The 22821-nt window shown below is 40.2% G+C and overlaps 4 protein-coding genes across 4 annotated transcripts in view; 2 read left to right on the forward strand and 2 right to left on the reverse strand.

Annotated features, from left to right (window-relative positions):
• Positions 1–4305: 4305 nt before the first annotated feature.
• On the reverse strand, positions 4306–4962 carry LOC108089345 (pupal cuticle protein Edg-78E). The gene is made up of 2 exons (XM_017187526.1): positions 4876–4962; positions 4306–4792 (listed from the first exon to the last, which is right to left on the reverse strand). The coding sequence occupies exons 1-2, from the start codon at positions 4885–4887 to the stop codon at positions 4418–4420; spliced, it is 387 nt and encodes a 128-aa protein (XP_017043015.1). The 5' UTR covers positions 4888–4962; the 3' UTR covers positions 4306–4417.
• Positions 4963–6731: 1769 nt separating this feature from the next.
• LOC108089335 (pupal cuticle protein Edg-78E) lies at positions 6732–7906 on the reverse strand. Its single transcript, XM_017187515.1, has 2 exons — positions 7796–7906; positions 6732–7708 (listed from the first exon to the last, which is right to left on the reverse strand). Exons 1-2 carry the CDS (start codon positions 7805–7807, stop codon positions 7172–7174), a joined length of 549 nt encoding a protein of 182 aa, XP_017043004.1. The 5' UTR covers positions 7808–7906; the 3' UTR covers positions 6732–7171.
• Positions 7907–13341: 5435 nt separating this feature from the next.
• Positions 13342–13978, forward strand: LOC108089346 (pupal cuticle protein Edg-78E). Its single transcript, XM_017187527.1, has 2 exons — positions 13342–13414; positions 13494–13978. The coding sequence occupies exons 1-2, from the start codon at positions 13403–13405 to the stop codon at positions 13863–13865; spliced, it is 384 nt and encodes a 127-aa protein (XP_017043016.1). The 5' UTR covers positions 13342–13402; the 3' UTR covers positions 13866–13978.
• Positions 13979–15466: 1488 nt separating this feature from the next.
• Positions 15467–22821, forward strand: part of LOC108089508 (formin-J) — a 32657-nt gene continuing 25302 nt past the window's right edge. Inside the window, 1 exon segment of the mRNA XM_017187826.2 lies at positions 15467–16044. The gene's annotated coding sequence lies outside the window, so the exon portion shown is untranslated.

The raw sequence follows: 22821 nt of genomic DNA on the forward strand, positions 1-22821 counted from the left end.
CTCCTTCCTGTCTAATATTGAATTATTGAAATCAAATTTAGTGCTGCCCTCCATATGTGTGTCGCTAAGAAAGCGTTATTGAATTTCCCTGTACTTAAATGCGTGCTTAATTATATTGTAGTTAAAACCATGGCATACTTTTTAGCTGTGGCTTAAAACTCAAAAATGTAGTCGCAATCAAAATGTCACATCTAAAGTGAAGAACATATTTCTGGCTTATCGCCAGTCCGCTCCGCTGCCTCCAACAAATGCAGACCAATTAATCGGGCCTTTAAACAAATGACCGCGAATAAGCAAGCAATCGCGTGGCCGTTACACACTTGGAAAAATAACAATCGTGGTTATTATTATTAGAAATCATAGTTGAAACTGCAAAAAAAAAAAAATAAAGCAAGCCCAATACTCCTTTTAAAGTTAAAACAGTTCTAACACATTCCGATTTAAAAGCCAATTACTTGAGCAGTTCTTAATTAGTTTGAAAATAAATCCGATAGGATTATCCCTTAATTACCTTCCCTTAATTACGCTTTCGTTTAGCATTAATTAAGTTTTTAAAGAATGTAAGAGATCATTTTTAAATGAATAATTCATTTATACTCCGAATGGTGGTTATTTAAACAATGAGCGTATCGAATTTATTGATTTAATTGTTGGCTTCAAAATAAAAATCAACTACTGTATGGTTGATAGGTATCCCAAAAATAAGTAAAACCTATTAAATTACTGGTAATAAAATTTGAATAAATCATTTTAAAATCTAAAGGTTGGTAGGTATCCAGAAAAAAATATGTAAAACCTATTAAATTACTGGTAATAAAATTTGAATAAATCAGTTTGAAATCTAAGGTTCTTTGAGCGCTGAAAAATGTTATGCTATTTTGAGAATGTTTTGCTGGCATCCAGCGCCATTGAATATGCAAAAGTGCCACCTTTGCCGGCGCTTTTCTCGGTGCACTCATTGTGCTTCATCGCATGTCAAATGCATATTTCACTATTAAGCGCCACCGTTGTTGTCCTTGTCGTCCTGCCCGACATTGTTGCTGTTGTTGTTGTTGTTGTTGTCGCTATCCTTGTGCGCTACTTGGGGCGCAGTTGTTAACGAAAACGGATTCCGGAAGCCGAACGCCCCGACACGGATATAAGTGCACCCCATATATGGTGAAGTGAAGTTTCGGGAGGAAAAGTGGGAGTTGGATTTTGATTGGAAATGGGAACGGAGGCCATCGAATAATGACGGCCGAGTGTCCGGCAAACTCACGAATTCGAGGTGGCATCTTCACGTTCACATGCTCACATGTTGATGGGCCACACACTTGGACACACAATTTGGTCGCCTCTATAAAAAAATTGACGTCTTTTTTTTTACGATTACGATTTTCACGTTAGTTGGCCCCGGGACCCCGCGATCCGCCGTCCACTTGACTATTGATTTTTACTTGGAAATAAATTGGTTTCGTTTGTCTGTTTAGCCCTGGCTGTTGTCATCCGTATTGGTATGTCGACAGAATCGTGGGGAATTCCTCGCTCATCCGCACTTTTGACCGAAAGTTTTCCTTTTGGCAATTACTGCTGGAAATTATTTTTCATTTTGCCAGCCAACAAGCATCCTCCTCCGATCTCCTCCCGCATTTTCCAATCCACCTCCATCATCAACTGGCCATCGCAAATGGCCGGAACTATTGTTATTAATACAGCCAGTGAATGTTTTTCTTTCCGTTCTTTTCACTTTATTCCTTGGCAAGAGAGAAATTGCACACCAAATGGAAAGTGAAAACAGTGAAAAGCGAAGCATTAAAGTTTGATACTCGCTCGCCGGCTAAAGAATGTTTAAGGAAATTTCATTTCCCGGGACTCCCTATAAATATGACTATAACAAAAGGGCTGGCTCCCTTCTGCTTTTCCCTTGTTTCAGTTTGACTTTCAGTTTCAGCTTCAGTTTTTGCTTAATTGAAATGCCCGCCCGTTTTGGGATCCGTTTTTTTCAGGGGGGGGAAAAATAGAAAAGAACCGTGTCATTTTCGAGCACTCGCTCGCATATTTTGGCAGCTACGTGACACATGCCGTGACCATGTTCCTGGAGCCAGAAAACAAAGTAATTTTTTGTTTTTTTGTATTCTGCCCGGCGTTGTTTGGCTGCTTAAATATGGACATGCCGTCCCCGTCGATCCCGCCCACAGGCCACTGGCAATCCCGACGAATAGGAAAGGTATCCGCATCCGCATTTGTATCCCTGTTGCCCGCAAAAGTATTTACATTGAAACGGTCGCAAAAGGGTATTTCTGTTTGTCTATCCTTGGTTCGGTGGCCCAAATGCGCTACAGTTGGTTGAGTTATGGCCAAATAAAAGACGTACAGAAAGGCTAATTTTGTGCATAGTTTATACTGACCATAAAAGTAAATTGCACGGCCACTGAGCTTAGGGTTATTGGCCCATTTGTTTAATGCTCCTGAATATACGGGCTGAAATTTTCCGGAAAGTGCACCGGCTTATCAGCACCCGCATTACTCAAAGGCTTAACGAATCGAACCCCTCGGATGTTTGATTAAAATCTTGCTTTTATGTTCAGTTCAAGAGTACATAAATTAGTTATTTAGATCTACCATCACCATACTCGTAAAATGTAACCTTAAATGGCTTTAAGACACGCGGAAACACCAGCACGTTTCAATTATTAAAACTTGACAAACTGTTTATGCATGTTTGGCATTTTACGATTCAGCTCAAATCTCGAATTCATTTAAAAATTTATTGCCTCTCCAGCACGAAGAGCAGATCACAACCGAGCAGCAGACTTGCCGTTTACGACTTGCCACATGGACGAGACAATCACTGGGAATAAACAGCAGGATACTCGCCACAGCCACAAAACACTGGGATCCAGGAACTCTCATTCAGATTCAGATTCCGAATCTGATTCAGATTCATATTCAGGGGCCTCCGAGCGAGGTGAACCGGAAAAAAAGAGCCACATTTCCACAGCGCATTTATAATTAGATTTTGCAGCAAAATGATAAATAAAAGTTTTTGATTACGCAGCAGCTTTGTGTCCTTGTCCCCGGCAGCAGGAATCTGAAGCACCTGTGCCTCAAGTGGCGAACCCAAGCCCAGATCCCCCCAGATATATAATGGGTTGACATTAGCATAAGCATTGTTAAAGACCCCGAAAACTGAAGTCGTGAATTTTGTGCGGAAACAAAGGGCCATTCGTCCTTCGGCAGTCAGAATTTTATAGCAGTTCACACATCGCATATTAACTCTCCTGGCGTCCCAATCTTTTTAATTAACTACTCATATCCGCCGCTGAGCGTGCCTAATTGATATGAGAGGCCCGGACCCGAGTTTCCCGATTTCCCCGAGTTCCCCGATTTTTCCCCCGCCAAAAAAACCCGCACGCTTCAATGAATTTGTGTGCGTGTTAGCCAAGTTGCTGCCAGTTTCTTTGCTGTGTGTCTGTGTCTGTGAGTCTAGTTGGCTGCTCCTCTTGCTCCTCCGAATGTAAGTGTCTTAATGAATTTCCATTTCCAGCAGACACTCATTCAATTCCCGCCCATAAAATCGCAGCCAAAAGCAGAAATTAACTTGCCTCATGTCAAATGTTAATGAGCAGCGAAAGCACAGTGTTTTCGACGACCAAATTGAGTGTTTTTTTTTATGGGAATTATGGCCAAATTTAATGAATATTTTATGGAAGGTATATCTTACAAAAAGGCAATTACTGAGATTACTTTAATTACAGGAAGGCCTTTATATTTTGTCACCTAATCGAAGTACCTTTACTTCCACAACTTCTGTTGTCTTTAAATTCATTTTACCTTCAAATAAAATATTTTATTGGCCAATTTATTGCCAGCGTTTTTTTGAGCAAAGGTAGAGCCACATTTCTTCAAACCTTTCAGCACGTGTGTAAAAATGAACAAACCGAGAAACTGCAGACTTGTTTTGGCCCCAAACAAGTTTAACCCCAATTTCTTTACAAATTCGATGTTATTCAAACCAAAAAACCCCCGAAGGTCTGGTTTTCGTTTCGCCCACGTTGACCTTGGCCTTCAGTTATATATAATAGATAACTACAGAAAGTTCCTTTCCACCAAACTTTTGAATATCTGCTGTGGTCAAAGAAACAAAACTCCAAGTTTGGAGCACTTTGGAACCACTGTTCACACAAGGAGACACTCACGCAGTGCTGGGCATTAAATATTCACTATCAAGTGCTTGGCATTGTCTCAGCTTTAGCGGAGAGACTCAAATCAATTCTATTGCCCCGCTAATTAGTTCTCTCCCAGGCGAATTAAACAGGCCGCAAGTAAGTGGAATTAACACCAGCGGATGCTGGATGCTGTTCTTTTAATCTGGTGGAATGGATGAGCACATCTTTGGCTAACTTAAGGCTAGTGGTTCGTGATTCGTGATCCTGGTTTAGATCTGCTGGGCACGGACAGCGCGATCGGCCAGCTCCTCGGGGGTTGGGTGCTCCTGGATGAAGCGGATGGAGCGCAGGATCTCCTCTGGGATTGGTGGGGGAGTGGGCAGCAGATCGGACTGGGGATGGAAGCCGTTCTCGTCGGCGGTGTACACCACCTGGACGGGCACTCCCTCGGGGGAGGTGTAGCTGTAGGATCCGCGGGCATAGTGCCCAGCCTGACCCTCCTCCTGGATCTGGAGGCCACTGGCCTGCTGGATGTCGTAGGCGTAGGTGCCATCGGTGTCCTGGTTGGCCAGGAACTTGGTGATGACATCATCGTTCAGGGGGGCGGCCAAGGCGGCACATCCGAAAAGGGCGACGACAAGGAGCTGTTTCGGAAATGTCCAAGGATGTCAATTAGGAATCGGAGAATCGATTCAGGCAGAAGGACTCTGCTCGGTTATCCACTTACGAGCTTGAACATGTTGCTGCTGCTGCTGCTGCTGGTTTGTTGACTGAGGGGCTAATGCTGTCACTCTGGTCGCCCGATTGACTATTTATAGTGCTCCGATATGGTCAAAGACAAAGCCAATATGCAGACTCCGAATATGCAAACAAGTCGAGCATGCAGAGCGACCCATATTTTGACCAATCGAACTGCTTTTGGCCACACGTTTTCAGTCATTAATGCAAGACATGGAGTTCCTATAATGAAGTATTAAAGATTACTGAATACTCTTTAGAAATTAAATTTAGTAACAGAATAATTTGTATTTGCATATCAAATATTATACACACATTAAATACTATGCATATTTGGAACATACAAGATCAAAATTGATAATAAAATATTTATTAATATAAATTAGCACCTTCTTAGCTGTTATAAATTTACTTGCATTTTACAAATATTTTTGATGAAAAGATAATTTTTTTTTGTATACATTTTAGACATTACAATTGAGCATATTTATTTTACTAAAATTTTTATGTATATATAATGTATTTTGGATTCAATATGAATTAATTTTAAATAATATAATGAGTGTATTTATCTAACAGTTTTACCATATGTTCATTACATATTTTCCCCATTCAAGACCTATTTATCGGCAAATAATGTGCATGAAATATTTACGATTTTGTTGTCTGAACTCGTTGTGTTTACCCTAACAAATCAGCAGCTTGGGTGGAGCTGATGACACAACTTCAATGCATCAAAATCAAAGACGAATGTTGCTCTTCGGCAAACAGAAACAATAGTAAACGCCACCGAGATTAACACAAACAACAACAAATAGCGGCAGCCAGCAGACAAAAGCAACAACTTGTTAATTTAATCAACTCAACAATGATATTTGAAGTTACAACATTTCTTGAGTCCGAAACGCGAATCAACTTGAATCGAAGGGCCGACTTCAATTTGCATAATACAACCGCCCAGCAACAAATGCGAGCGTGCATTTATTAATTTCTGATTGGAAGTTCAATCCAGCTTGGATTGATATGGTCAAACCAGATCTGCACACTTGAAGGAAAATCTCAAGGGGTTAGCCACTGCGATAATGCATGTGGGCGAGGCGATGCCATCTGCACAGGGAGAAAATATTTCTTCTCTTTTCCAGGTTCGCTTTTTTTTCATTACATAACAACAAAATGATGAGCAAATTGTTTAAGAGGTTAAAACAAATTTACTTGGCATTTAATTTCTTTCTTTTGAATGATAAACTTGTTTCTCACACTTGTTAAAAAAATGAATCACTACATTTACCTTGTTAAGGGGAATACCCTTAAATTGTTGGTCAAACGATTATCAATATTAATATTTCTTACGAACTGGGGACTTCAAGTTTAAAGTGATTAGGTGTGACTTAGAGGTCACTTTATATAAATAATATATAAATTATTTCTTGGTACATTCTACATTATTTTTGATATATTGGAAAAATGTTATTTGAATACTTTAATCTTCTTGCATACTCAGTTCGCATGAAGTATTAAAAATATTATTCTAATATTTATAGGTTTAGGATTAGATGAGCCTTAGATATGACTAAATTCACCATATTTATAATTAATGTTATTGTTAATTTTATAAATAAATTTCATTGTTATAATGCATACTACTTTTACACCGGGGATTACCTCACTTTGCTTGAAATGTTTAAAATGCTTTTCAGATATTTGCATTGACGAAGTAAACCTTAAACAATATGGCTTGCTGACCCATAAAATGTCACTGTTTTTTTTTTTCTCCCCGTGCAATGGCTAAGGGCACGGCCATATGCTCTCTTCTTGGCGAAGGCATTCATAGTATAAACAAGCATATTAAATTGTATTTTTCTTTTATTACATTATTATTATCTCTGGCAATAAATGTCAACGTCAGTCGAGCCGACAAGGGACACGGGACCGAAGGACAGAGGAGTTGGGTCACAGGACGAAGGACCTCCTCCGTCGAGCAGCCCGAGGAGCATGTTGATGTAAATGTATGAGCTTCTATATATACAGTGTGTGCTGTGCTGTGCTGTGCGTGTTGTGGGTGTGCCGCCGCCTCCAGATGTACTCGCCTCTCGATGTTCATTCCTTCGTTTGATGGACACTGGATGCGGAATACGGGATGCGGGATATGGGATGCTATATGCTGTTTGCTTTATGTTCGATGTGAGATGCGTTGACTGTGCAAACAGACACCCGAAACACGAGGCAGCTGGACAGGATGGATGCTATGGATGCTATGGATTATGCAGATGCCTCAGCCTTAAACCTTAAACCTTCCTGTCGTAGGGCAAAACCTGACCCACCGCCACCGCTGGCGAGGATTGGGGTGCCAACAGTGCTCCGGCTGGCTGCAGATACTGCTTGCCCTGCTCCTGTCCATTGTGATGGTGCTCGTGATGCTCATGGTGCTCCTGGTGATGGGCGTACTCATCGATCTCCTCGGGATGGTTGCGGTTCCACTCCAGCGACTTCAGGATGGCCTCCGGAATGGGTGGCGGCGTGGGCAGGTGCTCGCCCTGCGGCTGGAATCCGTTCTCATCGGCGGTGTAGGTCAGCTGGATGAGCTGACCCTCGGGGGTGTAGTACTGGGATGACCCACTGGCATAGTAGCCACCCACTCCCTGCTCCTGCTGGGCAATCCCGTTGGACGTCTCGAACTGGTAGTTGTAGCTGCCGTCCTCCTGCTTCAGCTCGTTGACAAAGCTCCGGATCTCGGCATGGGCATCCGGGGAATCCGAGGGACGAGCCAGGACTCCTCCTCCTCCACCGAGCAGCAAGGACACGGCCACAAGTACGACGACGTTCTGCAATCACAAACATGAATTGTTATTGTTACCATTCTATACACATGTGAGAAAGCCCTGGAGGGCTGTCCGAATCCTTTGACTTACGATCTTCGACATTTTCGCCTGGCTTAGGTTGAGATTTGGCTTATGGTTTATTTGGCTGGTTTGACCCTAAGAGCTAAGCTGTGTGTTTGATGCCTCGGTAACCTCGACCCGGCGCTTTTATAGCCCAGAAAACCCAAAATAGACCCACCGACGAAAGTGAGGAAAGTGGTGTGCAGCCATTAGACTTGATGGTGATGATAATTGCGGACCAAGAGGGGAATGGAAACCAAACTCCGAACTCATCACTTCGCATCGACAACATATGGATTTCATAGCCGAGAGCCAGCAACGGTTGCAACGCCAATTATCTCGGTTATATAGGTGCGTTCCACACCAATTTCCATTAAGAGTTTTAAAACCTTTTTGAGTGAAAACGATAGCTGCGAGCTGACCAACTGGCTGACTGACTGACCCCTTCAACCTCCTCCACTCCCCGCGGGTCAAGAAACTCTTTCGCTGCCGGGTATTTCGAGTAATTAAGTGTTTGTGTTAATTCATTAATTATCCACGACGAGGTTGCACACACATTCATCGGTTCACATTCGTATGTAAGACGACCACTTTTACGAAATCTGTAATGGATTCCGATGTTCCCATGCATTCATCAATCCACCGAGCATGGCATAACGCCACCAGATCGGATAAGCATATATATGTGGCTCGTATGGCTCGTGCTAAATGGTTTTTGTGGGTGCGTTAGGCGTGAAATGGCCAACGAAAGAGCTTTTCCCCTCCTCCCACTAACAAATTTATTGCTAATTTACCCCGACTCCGGCATGGGAAATCGGTAGATGCTAATCGATCAGAATTTGAAAGCAGCCCGTGTTCATAACTCATCCACACAATTCACCTGGTTTTGAGGTTTTGATGTTTGGGCAACTGGTTCAACGCATACTGCACATTTTACTTAATATTAATAAATAGGTCACTGTTATCTGCCGCTACTGTTTGCTGCTCACAATGCAGAAAATTAGGTTTATGTTTCCAAATTAATTTAGACAGTTTAGAAACCACTAATAAATGTCTTAAATAGCTATAGAAAATATGTTTAAAAAATGTGGTAAACTGCAAAGTTAGTTTGTTGATAAAAAATATTAATCAGACGTATTACTTAATATTATATTAATAAATAGGTCACAGTTGTCTGCCGCTACTGTTTGCTGCTCACAGTGCATAAAATTATGTTTGTGTTTCCAAATTAATTGTGTTATCAACAACTACATACTTTCGACAGTTTACAAATCACTAATAAATGTCTCAATTAGCTAGAGAAAATATGTTTTACAAAATGTGGCAAACAACAAAGTTAGTTTGTTAATAAAAAACTTAAATCAGACATTTTACTAAATATTAATAAATAATTATCTGTTGCTACTGTTTGCTGCTCACAATGAAGAAAATAAGTTTATATTTTGAAATTAATTGTGTTATCAACAACTAAAATACTTTCGACAGTTTATGTGGCAAACAACAAAGTTAGTTTGTTAATAAAAAAACTAAAATCAGTTTGATTTCTTAACCTTTATTGTGACATTTCATTTAAAGTCAATAACTCTGCATCTTTAAAGCCCAGGAATTTTCTGGTATGTAAATGTGGTGCAGGAAAAGCCATATTTCCATCGTTATGCTCAGTAAAGCTGTGAAAGCGCATTAAATTTGCATCTGATGCACAGATGTCATAAATAAGCCAATATAATTTTTGTCGTAATTTTTACTGTGACTGCGACACTTACACGCATGTTCATAAAAATTCTCTCTCTTAAAAAAATAAAATCACAGTCTGAATGCCACCATCGCTAGTGAAGAATTTTATTTAATAAAAAACCAAAAGCTGGGATAAAACATAAATTATGAACTGCCTTAATTTCCTCAAGCTTTTATTGCATCGCCTACGAACGAAATCAATTAGTAGTGCGATGTTATGGCACATTCACGCATTCAAATGAATTGTCAAAAGATGTCTACCACTCAAAGTTTGCGCGACAGCGAGGGGAAATGGACTTGAAACATGCAAATTGAATCAAGTTTTTGATTAAAAATCCATCAGCCAGCCTTAAAACATCGGCCACACCAAAAAAAATGCAGATATACATGTAGTCCAAAAATAAAATGGATGAAAAACCAATTAATTGGGTTATTCAATAGAGCCATGTGAGCCGACTTAAACTGAAGCTACAAGTGCCAACTTAACAAAATCCGCACCTCCAACCAATTTGCAAAGCGAATCGATATGAAAGTTGCAACTACCAACAATTAGCGGACCAATTTGTCTCTAGCGATTGAAGGTCATTGCGGCAAGATTTTCGAAAGTCGTTGACTTTGTTTGGCGGCAATCCATCCGTCCACACAACAAAAAAAACCCCCCAAGGGCCGACCTTCCACGCCCAACGCCAACGCTTTCTGCTCGGCATTTCAGGCATTATATAGGGTTACATCCGAACCAGAATCGGTGGGGTATCAAATGCGAGGGCTAACAAATGAATGAAACTGGATAAACGGTCAATAAAAGTGGCCAGACAGTCTGCCAGCGCCGCTTTCGTTGACAGTGTATTAATTAATTAAACCCGCTAAACGTATCAGATGAGTGAATGTGGAGCAGCGGATTGCCCATAAAAATTCAAATGCAAAACGCTGACCTGCCCGAAATGCACAGTGAGAAATTTATGGGAATATTTTTAGCTGAAAATAAATAAATATAAATAATGTTAATAAAGGTTTGAAAAGTTGTTAAACGAATTTAAGCATGAATAATGAATAATATAAACATGAATATGGATTTAGGATATTAATAAAATAATTTACATATGTATACAAATGTACAGATAATGAAATTGTTCTCATACACAAAGTCTTAATTTTAAATATAACCAAAACTAATATACAAAAAAAAAACAATGCATTTGTAATAAATTTAATATATTTATAAAAGAAAATTAATCAAGCAATATTTGTTCTTTACTGTGTCTACTTGTTGCTTTTTTAGGTTGCCAAGAAACCATTCACATTAATGTTTAAATGGTTTGATTGCTCTAAACGAATATAACTATCTACTGTAAGTCTCGTATGTCATTGCATAATGAATATTTATTTATAAATATAATTCACTATTTAGAACTCAAGTTAAAGACTTTTTTCTCTGTGCGGATGCTGCAGTAGTCGTAAAATAAACATCCGAAGAGCTGCCCAAACTAGGGCTAAAACACGCTGCTTTCAGGCGACGACCTTCAATGGGACTGGATGGAAATGGGAATGGGACCAGTCTGAAGCCAACTGGACGAGTTGCTGCCACCGAATGTGGGTCAATTAATGTGGAGCAGGTGAGCGTGAGCAACTGGCCAAGGAGTCGCTGCTCCACAGCGTGTCCCCTTTTTTTACTTCTTTATACTTTCCGCTGGTGCCTCTTGTCTCCGCTTAATGCGCGCGAAGATGGATTGATGCCCTAATGGATGGATGGATGGGGGGATGGATGGAGGAATGGATGGGGCTCAGACGCACAGAAGCGAAGAAGCGAGGAGCGGATGGAGGACTCTTGGCCAGGATGGCTAAGTACGGCGGAAGCGGCTTAAGGCAACCCGGCAAGGAAACGCCAGCCAATCGTAACAACTTTTGCTTTCATTTAAAGCCACCCAAGCGGCAGCCACCGGACAATTGTGTGTTGGCCGACAAAAAAAAAATGAAAAAAAAAATGCCAAATTGCCGAACAGCCGGTTTGGGGCATAAAAGCAGAAAAGTAACACCAAAAAGGCCAGCAAAACAGAGGGCAGAGCAAAAAGCAGATAATGCTGCTTCTGATGATGCCCCTTCCTTCAATGCGACATCGTCCCTCCATCACATTCACTTTTCTCCCGAAACCGCCCTCAGATTCATTCCCATTCCCATTCCCACTCCGATTCCCATTCGCAGATTCAGTCTGGTGGCCGGTTGCCAAGCTAGCCATGTACTTGCAAAAGGCCAACACAACAAATCTTGCAAGGGAAACAGCGAGGGGAAACAGCATGCGCTCCGAGTCGAGCTCTTCTTGTTGCCGTCAACGATTTTGTTGCTGCTCGGCGATGCCTGTTGGCCACTTTAGTGATGGCAGACGGGCACCTTTAATGCGGCCAAAACGAGAGCAGATGCCAATTTAAGGCAGAGGTTAATGAATTGACCGTTTTCGTATTACTATTAAAGCGTAGTATAAATTTATTGGTATTAAATTAACGTGTATATAGTGTGTCTAAAATTTATTTCGTGCTTAAATGCCGTAAAAAGATTTAAAGAAATCTAAATAAGAGTAAAGAAATAACTTGAGTGTAAATCATTTTTATTTCTTTATCCTCCGACTATCACTATATCAATGTCAATATATTCCAGATACATATTTATGTGTCCAAGAAAATAAAAATATATTCTAATTAGTGTACAAGTCATCTAAAAATATATAATAATTTTAAAATAAATTTATTTAAATAAAAATGGAATTTCAAAGCCCTAATAATTATCCTAGTTTATTTAAAATGTTTGTTTGTTTTTTGTTCCTAAAGCTTTTAAATTCATTTTAAATTTATGTATATCATATTTTAATTTATGTATATCTTATTTTCAGTTAAGTTTGCCCACTAAGGCATTGCAAAACAGTATTTCGCTTTGGAAAAACCCTTCGTTTCATATTTTACTGCCAAAACTCCCCGTGATCCCCGTGAGTCACGTCATCCTGGGCTCATCGCAAGTTTCCTTATCAAAACTTAATACAAACTTGCCCGGTGCGCTGTCGATAAAGTGTCGTACTTTCGGACAGTCTGCCAGTGTTTTGGGGGTCGCTGTGGCAAGGTCGTTCGTCTGCTCCAAAGTCGAGGTTGCTCCTCTTCCTCTTCTTCTTCTTCTTCTTGGGCTTTTGCCTTTTTCACTTTTGGGCGCGCTCGGTGATTTTGTAATAAATGAATGCGTTGACCCAGCATGTGAGGTTCTTAATCGATTTCGCCGACTCGGCGAACGATTTATTACAAAGTTTTCGCATATGATTTTTGGGGGAAAAGGCCTAGGCGCAACATTTATAAATGATCCTGCCATAAAGCCAGACACTTTAAAGTAATTTGCCAGCTCACGGGGACCCATCTTCAGGTTTTCTTGTCCCAGGAAATAAAACTTGTACCGCTGAATGGGAAACTACGAATTGTGCTAACTTAACAATTTGCGTAGGTGCTAATGAAAAATGAACAGCCCCCTCCCCACCATTGAGCTTCGAATTGATTAACTGGCTGACCACAACTTTAACAAAAAGGAGCATAAAGTTTATGGCCAAAAAAACTATCTCACACACACTAAAAGCACAATCACCAAGCAGAAAAAAAAAAACAGAAAACGAAATGTTTCGATGGAAGAGTCTCCAGCGGAGTGTTTCAATATATAAGTGTGTGTTGGTTACATTTTGTATCTGTGTGAGGGGCAGTTCATGTTCAATGCTGCAAATTATACGCGTTTTCGGCGACGGCGACTGCGAGTGCCCGGCCCAAAATGATTGGCGTGCCAAAATGCTATAAATGCGCCGCCAGGCCAATTCAGCCACATTCATTCTCGTTGCGAGTTCACAGTGACAACAAGTCAGGCCCAACCCAATCCAGCCCAAAAATGAACAAATTCGTAAGTGGAGGGAGTTTATGAGTATTTTCGAGGAAAAAGGAAACCCTTCTAACTATTTGATGTCCTTTTTCTGCCGCAGTTCGTCCTTGCCGTCGCCACTTTGGCCATTGCCTGCGTTCAAGCCGATTCCTTTGATGCGGCTGCGGAGACCCGCGAGTACAAGAGCGATCTGAAGGAGGACGGCAGCTATGGCTACCAGTACCAGACCTCCAACGGAATTGCTGGACAGGAATCGGGAGTGGGTGGATACTATGCCAGTGGGTCGAATGCCTACTACGCCCCCGATGGCCAGCTCATCCAGCTGACCTACACCGCCGATGCCAACGGATTCCATCCCGCCGGCGCCCACCTGCCCACTCCCCCTCCCATCCCAGTGGCCATCCTCAAGTCCCTGGAGTACATCCGCACCCATCCGCACCAGGAGACGCGCCAGGGCCAAGGACGATTCTAGATTCTAGGTTCTAGATTCGGTTGGGCCAGCCCACATGTTGAGCGTTGTTCGAGCTAGTCTTAAGTCATTTCAAAATAAACATCGTTTGAGTCAACAAACATTTCCATAAACAAGTCGAAGCTGTTGTTCAATTGGGAAAGCATCGCGTTGATGTGTTGCAAAAGATTCGCTAATTGGGAGAAGCGATAACTTCGGAATTTTTTGAAATTTTTCAAGTGAAATTTACCTTACATTACCTTACCTTACCTTTATCAAGCGATTTACCTTAATATCAACCGATTTATACATTTTAAAGCTATTAAGGCAACTTACACATGACACCTAAGAATCTTGGAAAAAACGTAATTAATTAAAAAAGTTACAACTTTTATCTTTAAGCTTACAACTAAATTTCCATTTGTATTTTATTCATTACGAATTAAAAAAAACATTGGCAGAAGTTTAAATTTAAATAACGCTAACAGTTTACAAAAAAAAAAAGAAAATATATTTTTGTATATCAACTATGTAGTTTGTTCGGTCTTATCAAATCATTGTTAGCGTTTAAATTTTTAAATGATTGGCGCCGATGAGACTTTTGTCAAGAGCCAGGGCTCCATGCTCCAGGCTCCAATCGATAAGCAGCCCGCGTCCAGTGACAGTCACAACGAAATGCGAGTATTTTATATCGATACCCATCTTTCATTACTCTGGCGCTTGATTTAAAATGGAATACATTTTTTTTAAGAAACTACATTTAATGTCTTAAGTCACTTCACTAACAAGAGAAAAAAAAAACAAAAATAATAATTTTAATGTTATTGCCATGGCGCTTTTCTCTATCCCAATGTAAGAATATATTTGGAATCTTTTAAGTATAATCCCAATGAATATGATAGTACATATTATCTTTATTTATAACCGGTTTTTATGGGAACACACCAAAGTGCCTTTTTCAGCTTGCTTGGGAAAGTAAACCTTGGTTCAACCAACTTTTTCCTTAAAAAGCGCATCGCAGTTTTTTTAAATATTTGGCGCGGTTTTTCTACTACTTCTGTTGGCGGCGATCAATAGCGACTCTGTTATTTGGAACCAGTTTAGGAACCGGTTAACAGCACTCACCAGTGCAAGCATTTTAGTTATGTACTAAGCCACGACACTCAAGTAACTTCTTATAATTTAACAATTTATTATTTATATATGCTTTAATTTTTATATACGCTTAAGAAAGTTATCGTATGCCAAATTACTAATACGCCTAGTATACACAGTTTAGTTATAAAAGCAGATACTCCAATATTATTTTAACCACAGAATATCTTAAGTATTTTATCAATGGCTTATGATTCAGTACAAAATTGACTCAGCTTAAAATGTAATATAAATAATGTTTAAAAACCCTTAATCGAAGCTTAGCTTTTTATAGCTGATCTGAAGTTTTTAAAAATAGCAGCCGACATCACTATCGCGTGCGATCGGACATTCGGCGGAAAAGCAAACCGCGCAAGCTCGCCGTTATTTCGATTTCTTAACGGACTAAAGGAGCCGACGAGACTACATTTAACTTATATTTTATTCTACCATGGTGAACAGAAAAATATCGTCAGATACTCGCGATCACTCGAACGAATCGGTTATCCGGCAGCGGAAAAGGAAAAGAAGAAGGTGTTGTGAGGTGTTTTGCGGTGTTCAGTGTTGTTTTGAGTTGTTTTCGAGGCGAGAACCCAGCAACTGCAACTGCAACTGCAAACGCAAAGTGCAAGTGCAGCGGTCAGTATTCGCCATTTGCCGCCTTAAAGTTAAGCCAGGCGCACTCGTTTGGCTGTTTATTTTGTTTTGGTTTTGGTTTTGATTTGATTTTGGCTTTTGAGTCTGCGCGACTTCGGGTTCTGTGCGCGTTGCATTTTCAATAAACGCGTTTGCTTTTGGCTCTTTTTGCACGCTGCGTGGGCGCCACAATTCGTGAGGCTGTATCGGTGTATCGTGTGTGCATTAGCTAATGTGTTTGTATTGCTAATTAAATCGGCAGCAGCAACGGCAACCGCAAAGTGGCAGCCACCAGAACCCCTGACAAAAGCGAAACAAAGTGCATTCGATAAGTACGATAAACGGCAAATCCATTCCCGTTTTGGAGATCCCGATCTGCGCACCCAATTGGATCGCCAGCCAGCAGGTGTTTTTCCCCACCGCATTTCCCATGGTGAGTTTTCCTCGCGGTCGCTATCAAAATATCAAAATACTATATGTATGTTGACCAGCGGCCTATTAAGCGCTTTTGTTTGCCCATTAGCCGCGGCCAACTGTGATAATATTTATTACCAATCGCTCCCAACACTTCCTCCTCGAGTGCAGCCTGAAAAGCGTGAAAAGCGAACGCCTCAAAACTAGATCAATTACGCGGAACCATAATGCTGATAAGACCTGGCGCCCTCCCTCAAATATCATTAATGCATTGTCCATCGGAACCAAAACAATATTTTTCTACGCATAAACAAAAGCGTAGATCGATTTGTTGAATTTTTAATTAAAAATACAATAACCCTAAACATTATAAATGAGTTCAAAGGTTATGTTTCGAGTTTTTAAATTTTATAGTTTCCTGTTCAAACAAATTTTAGTTGTTTTGAGTACTATAAATAGGTTTACTAAAATTTAAAAATGAATAAGGTAATCATTTTATTAAAGTTAATAAAACACTTTAAAAATGTTTGAACTGATATATTAATTTTTTATATGTTTTTACTTTTTGTTGAATCTTACATTTCTGATTGCCTTATCTGCATATCAAAACGTTTCTTCGAAAATAAAAATAAAAATGTAATCAATCGTTTAAAATTAAGTTACATATTTTTTTTTTAGATTACAGTTTTGTTAAATTAAAACAAAATTCCAATTAAATACAAACTGCTAACAATTACCAAAACAATAAAATCAGTTACCTCTATCGAAGGCAGTCTGTAGGTAAAGATACCCCACATGTATGACGAAAATCGGCGGTAATCGCAAGACAAATAAACAATTAATTAACGCGAGCATAATGCGGCAATAACGATCGACTTCCAACGCCGATCGCCTTGCTCTTTGGATCTGCGGATCTGGCGATCTTTAGCTCTTAAATGTGCTCGAATGAGCCGACGGTTCCATTTGGTTGCTCCGGGGAATTAGAGCCCGTGTTCAGATCTTTGCCGATACGAATTTCGAATCGGATTCGCATTTTTTATAGGACCCCAAGGCGGTTAGAACAAGAACAAGAACACGAACAAGTGGGGCGGCTACCTGCGTTTTGGATTCCGAGAAGTGTTTTTGGTCATGATATGCCCAATCTGAATCTGAAAAGGCGGTTCCACCCCTCGAGGCCAAAGAAATCTCCGCCAACTCTTCAAAGCGCGGCGGCTTATTTCAAATTGATTTCATTTTTCGATTCGTTCTCTCTTCCCCTGTTTCGGGGTTTTTTTTTTTTTTGGTTTTTTGGCAAACAATTTGAAGTGTCAATTTGTGTTTATAAAACTAAAATTATTTATCAAGCATCGGGCATCGCATGTGGGCAGCGTAAACAGTTAAAAGATGAAAAAACCAAGCACGCATATCTGTTTATTTGGTACAGAGAAAAAAACTTGGTGGTTTTTCAGGTTTCCCATCGAATCAAACTTTTAGTTAATAACTTATCAAAGAGATATAAGTTTTTAAAGGTTGCTGGTTCAAAACGACTTGAGTAATTTGATAAATAGTGTCGATATAGAGTCTCGAGTGATACTATTCATTTCTGTGCAGTCGGATCGGTGTGTATATATGTAGATATATATCGCGATTCGCGAATAGCACTGTTGGCTGGCTGCAAAGTCAATTGCCAAATATGGCGGACTTGTTTGTGTGTGGTTTAATGTCACACTCACACACTCGGATGGAGATAAGTGTAACTCTCTGCCTGTCAATAGCTGAGCTTTCAAAAAGGAAATTCAACTACTTGTTTCACCAAAAGTCGGTGGAGAATAGTCACCCAACATCGGCGCTTCGCTAGCTGCCTTTCCTTTGTCTCTCGGCCAATAAATATTGAAATTAGCATGCGTCCAAATAAATTTATTCTCTAATTGTTATCTAAGCTGCACGGCCCTAAAAGGCATCCAAATCCAAAACCCGGTCCACAGATGAGTGTGTGCTGTGCCGGACCACCCAAAACATATTACAAAAGAGCTCAGATGGATGCAGCTGGCTTTTAACTGGAAACTCAATGTGACTAATTCGCCGGGGAGCTTGACTAATTGCAGCGGTCTCGTTCAGAAGTGAGGGATGGGCTTTAAGGCATTAAGGCAGTTAGCCAATAATTAACTTGAACGATCTACATTGGAATTTATTTGCTGGGCAAATCACTTCTGTTTTTATTATTGCCTGCTGATTTACAACCTGTCTAATCGGAACAGATTTAATTCATTCGATAAGGGATTTACTACGTGTGCGAATTAAAATCTAAATATTCATAACCCAAAAATTAAGCATTTTATGGGCAAGAGATAATCTTGATAAATTTGATAACTTCATTGAATTTTTTTATCTATTTTCACCTGCCATCTTCTCAAAAATTCTTTCGTTCTTCTGAATAATTAATCAGAACTTTCCCAATATAGGAGAATTAATTATTTCTGAAATCGAAAATCTACAGAATTTAGAAATTATTAATTATTTATACAAGGCCTTAAAAACTTTACCATTTTTCAATTTTAAAATTAGTTTTGCTTTTTTGTCTTTGAATACTTTTTAAATTAATTTAAAAATATATTGTATAAAATGTAAACATTTGGTAAATAAAATAAAATTACAGCAACTCAGTAGCTTGCAATGCAAACTGATTAAGTTAATGATTTTCCTGTAATTTGTTTTTATTTCCCCGCCTCATTTAACCCAACATTGTGGGTTTCCACGGCGAAGGGCAAGCAGCTCACCAAACCACTTCCACCTTATGCAATATCGTTTCATTCTTTTGCGTCAACGAGCCAAATGGAGAATACTAATAAAAAGCGCGGCTCCCTCGCGTAATTCGCTGGCCAACCTACGATCAGCCAGCCAACAGGGTTCTTTGCATTGACGGCAGCTGCTGCCGCTTAGAAACCGACCAAACGGCAACAAAAACAAAAAAAAACAGCAAGATAAAGTGAAATAAAACTAAGAGAAATATATAAACAACAGCCACGAAGCCAAGCCAACACCGATGCAGTGGCAGTGGCAGCCGCTTATTTAATATGCAAATGAGCGCATAAAGGCAATTCATTGCAGGGAGAGCGAAGCCAAGATATTTGCTAAACAATATACGTGAAAATGGCTGCGAAACGCGAATATAATTGCTATTCAGCAGCACACGGGAGGATGCGCAGTTGTCACTTGGCAACCGCAACTCAGTCGCCGTGTTTTTCATTCATATTCATTATAATTTTTTTGAGCCAGGCCAACTGCCCACGCAAGCCAACTGATTTAATGTGGCAATAAGCGATAATTATGCGAGCACAACGCGGCGTATGAGTAATTTTCGTTTGCAATTAGAACCAGGCGCCGACTGCGACGTCGACGTGCTGAAATGTTCGAAATTGCAAGTATTAATCTCGAAAGAATACAACTCGCACAGACACAAAAAACCTAAACAACTGCAGCCACAAAAAGCAAACTAACAAAACCACAAAAAGTAATAACAAATGCGGCCAGCAGCCAAGAACAAAAAAACAAAACGAAGAAAAGAATCCAAGCAACTTGACAAATGCTGTGGGTGTTCGTGTTGTTGCGAGCCCACGTTTAAAATTAATAATAAAGTACACACTCAGTACACACACAGTTGTTGTTGCAGCAACAAAAGAGTTGAATATTGAAAAACCCCATAAGAATTTCGGTGAAGCTGCTGGTTATTCTGTTTCGGTTTCGTGTGCCCGGCATACGAAGCAGCCAACAATAAACTTAAATATGTAATAACTTTTTGAGCAGTAGCATAAATAACTGGCGGGGAGTTGCTCCTCCGGTTAATGTGCTCATCAAATAGCCATAAATCAGCTCATTTAAAGTCCGAAAAAGAACTGAAAGTCATTTCCGAATGGTGTAAGGTGTGTGGATGTTGTAAGCAGTTACTTATAGGATTCTTAATACAGGAAACGAAGAGTTAAATGGGAGACCCTCCAAAGAAAAGCCCTAAGTTTTCCCCTTTGTTAGCTACTAATTTAAATAAAAAAGAAATCGCAACAAAGCCAAATTCGCTGTGCTCAGCTGCGTTCCCTATTTGGAAGTTCTCGCCTGTCCGTCCGTCCGTTCACAAAACCAAATCAAAGCCAGCTTGGCGTATGCGTAATACGAAAGCCAAGAGGCAAAGGCCCACAGACCGCTGACTACCGACTAGTGACCCATCCAAAAGGCGGCCCACACTAAAGTAGCTGAACAAAGGCGGATAGGAAATAACTAACCAGGTCCAAGTTGGCCAGCAGCTACAACAAAAACAAAAACACACTGATTACAAGCTGGCAGCCATCTCTATGCAAGTTGTTGCTTTTGTTGTTGTTGTTGTTATGTCCATTTAAGCCTTGCCAATTTTGGCAACTTGTCGACCACTCGGCGCTTCAACATCAGCGATCGAGAGATGAGAGTTCCGAGCTACGAGCTTTTCAGCTCGACCGCCCATACAATTTGTTTCCCATATTAATTTATCATTTATAAACGATTATTGTTATATAAATTAAATTGCGCGCCCAAAACAAATTAAACTAATAATAGGAAGCGTTTTTTCACGCTCTTCGAACCGCTTAGTGCCATTTTGGAGGAATCGCCCATCGCCGGCGACTGTGTAATTATTGACTTAGTCTTTGAGTTTTTTGTGGCGAGCCGACAGCGTTGGATAATTCGTAGAACCGATATGGAAAGATATATATAGTGAGACGGGGCCAAAGGGGTTGGCACTTCCGCCCCCCGATTAGGTGGCCCATTTCTCGCTTTTTTGGGGCATGCCACTTTCTAGCCATCCATTAGCCGAGTTCGCCAATATCTGAAAAGCATTTCTAGGGCGGCTTTGCGCCAAATTTGGCGGCGAAGTCGATTACCTTGGCCCGAGTTGTCAGCAGGTGAAATTTTTTATACGCCCGCCTAATTTGTTTGCCTCGCCGATTGTCATTTCGTTTATTTTTTTTTCTGCATAATTTGTCCATAATCACCGATCTCGGAAATTTGCATTCTTTGCGAAGAGCGAAGACAGCAAATTCATAAAGCGCAAGACAAATAATGCGTCAATAAAATGTCAAGCGAGCATTGAAGGTTGAGCAAACAATTGACGAACGGCGAAGATATTCATTATTTAATGTTATTACCCTCCCGCACAAGCAAAAAATAAGAGTCAACATTAGTGTAAAGAACATTTGTGAATCACGCAGAGGGTCACAGAAATCGATTAATAAGAATTACGAGGGAATATTTGGATGCCTTTCGTATGGCTAATATCCATTAAACTGATCTACGGAATGGAAACGTACTTGTTTGTTCCGATCCGATCCGATCAAGCCTTATTTGATCGCCAATTATCGGCTAATAAAGCCTCGTTTTGTGCTCCACAAAGTTGCATAATATCGCGAATGATCAATGGGCAAGGGTGTAGCCAACTTCGTTGTTCGCTGCATAGCTAATTTGGCTCATTTATTTTTGCCTACTTCTGAAGTTTTATTACCCTCGAACACGAGCATAAATATTTATTTGATAGCGACATATGGCAGAATGGATTTTCGCCCAAGGTCACTTGGTTATTCTGGGAACATCAGACAGATCACAATTCACATCCCCTGCAGTTGCGGATTCTTATTAAATTTTCGTTAATTTACGAGCCTCAGTCGATCGAAAGCGGAAATTCTCGGCTAATCGTCGACTTAAGTCAGAGCGACTGGCTTGCAAAGTAAACACAGATCTAATCCCTCTTTCGAGTCGAGACAAGTGCCGCCCTGGGGTTTTATTTTGTGTTTTGTATTTTGCATTTTGTATTTTTTTGAGGTGCTCTGCGAGCAAAGTGTTTGGGACGGCGCCTTTTGGGTTTGTTTGTCTGAGTTGCGGTTTACGTTGATGTTGATGTTGCCATTGCGGTTTCCAACTGCCGCCTCATAATTCTATTAAGGCCCGAAATCTGCTATTGATTTGCATCTATACGAGCGAGTCGTTTCGATTGCCGGGCTCTTAAGTTTGGCATTTGCGGGAACTTGTTTCACCTACATTGTTTTACGTTTCCGCAGCTGCGTGTGCGGCTAAAAGTATCTTTGTGTCTTTGTATCTTTGTATCTCGGTCTCTGCCGGCTGCTCTGTCAACTGGCTGTTCTTTCCACAGAGAAAAACGCGTTCTTATGGGTACACTTTGTTCTGGAAGTTCGTTTTTTAAGGCAACGTAACCTTTTTTGTGGGACAATTTCGCGACCTAATTTTTGGTTTTTTTAATTTCATTGAAAATTTTAAGGAGGAAAAACTCAACATAATTTAATCTTAACAATTATGGAAAAAAAAGAACAAATAATTATTTGACCTTAAGATTAAGCTTATTAATTTTTATCTTACTTATATAACTTACTTACATTGCAAACTAATGTATGATATACCAACGTTTTCTGAAGTACCAAAAAGATTTAAAACTTCAACTGCAACCAATAAATAAAAGGTCATTTAATCCTTGAATTGATAGTTTAAATAAGAGTATTATTTTTTTTAATTTTTTTTTTTTTTTTTAAATGTAGTCCTGTTCTGCATACTCATCAAAATTTGCACGCAACACCAAAGTGGGGAAAACAGCCCATCGGTCCAAGGTTCGTCGTTCGAGGCTCTTTTGAACTTTGCTACCCGGGCAAAAAGCCAGATTCAAAGCTGAAGATTTTCGTTATTATTCGGTGGGCCCATCAAAACGCGGCCGACGCCAATTACAAACCGATCAATCAGCTCGATCGTCCCCAAATGGGGCGGACCTTAGACCCCAGCTGACAGGGAGCGG

This window comes from Drosophila ficusphila, unplaced genomic scaffold, assembly GCF_018152265.1.
Source record: "Drosophila ficusphila isolate 14025-0441.05 unplaced genomic scaffold, ASM1815226v1 contig_286, whole genome shotgun sequence".
In the NCBI taxonomy this organism is placed as follows: Eukaryota; Metazoa; Arthropoda; class Insecta; order Diptera; family Drosophilidae; genus Drosophila; species Drosophila ficusphila.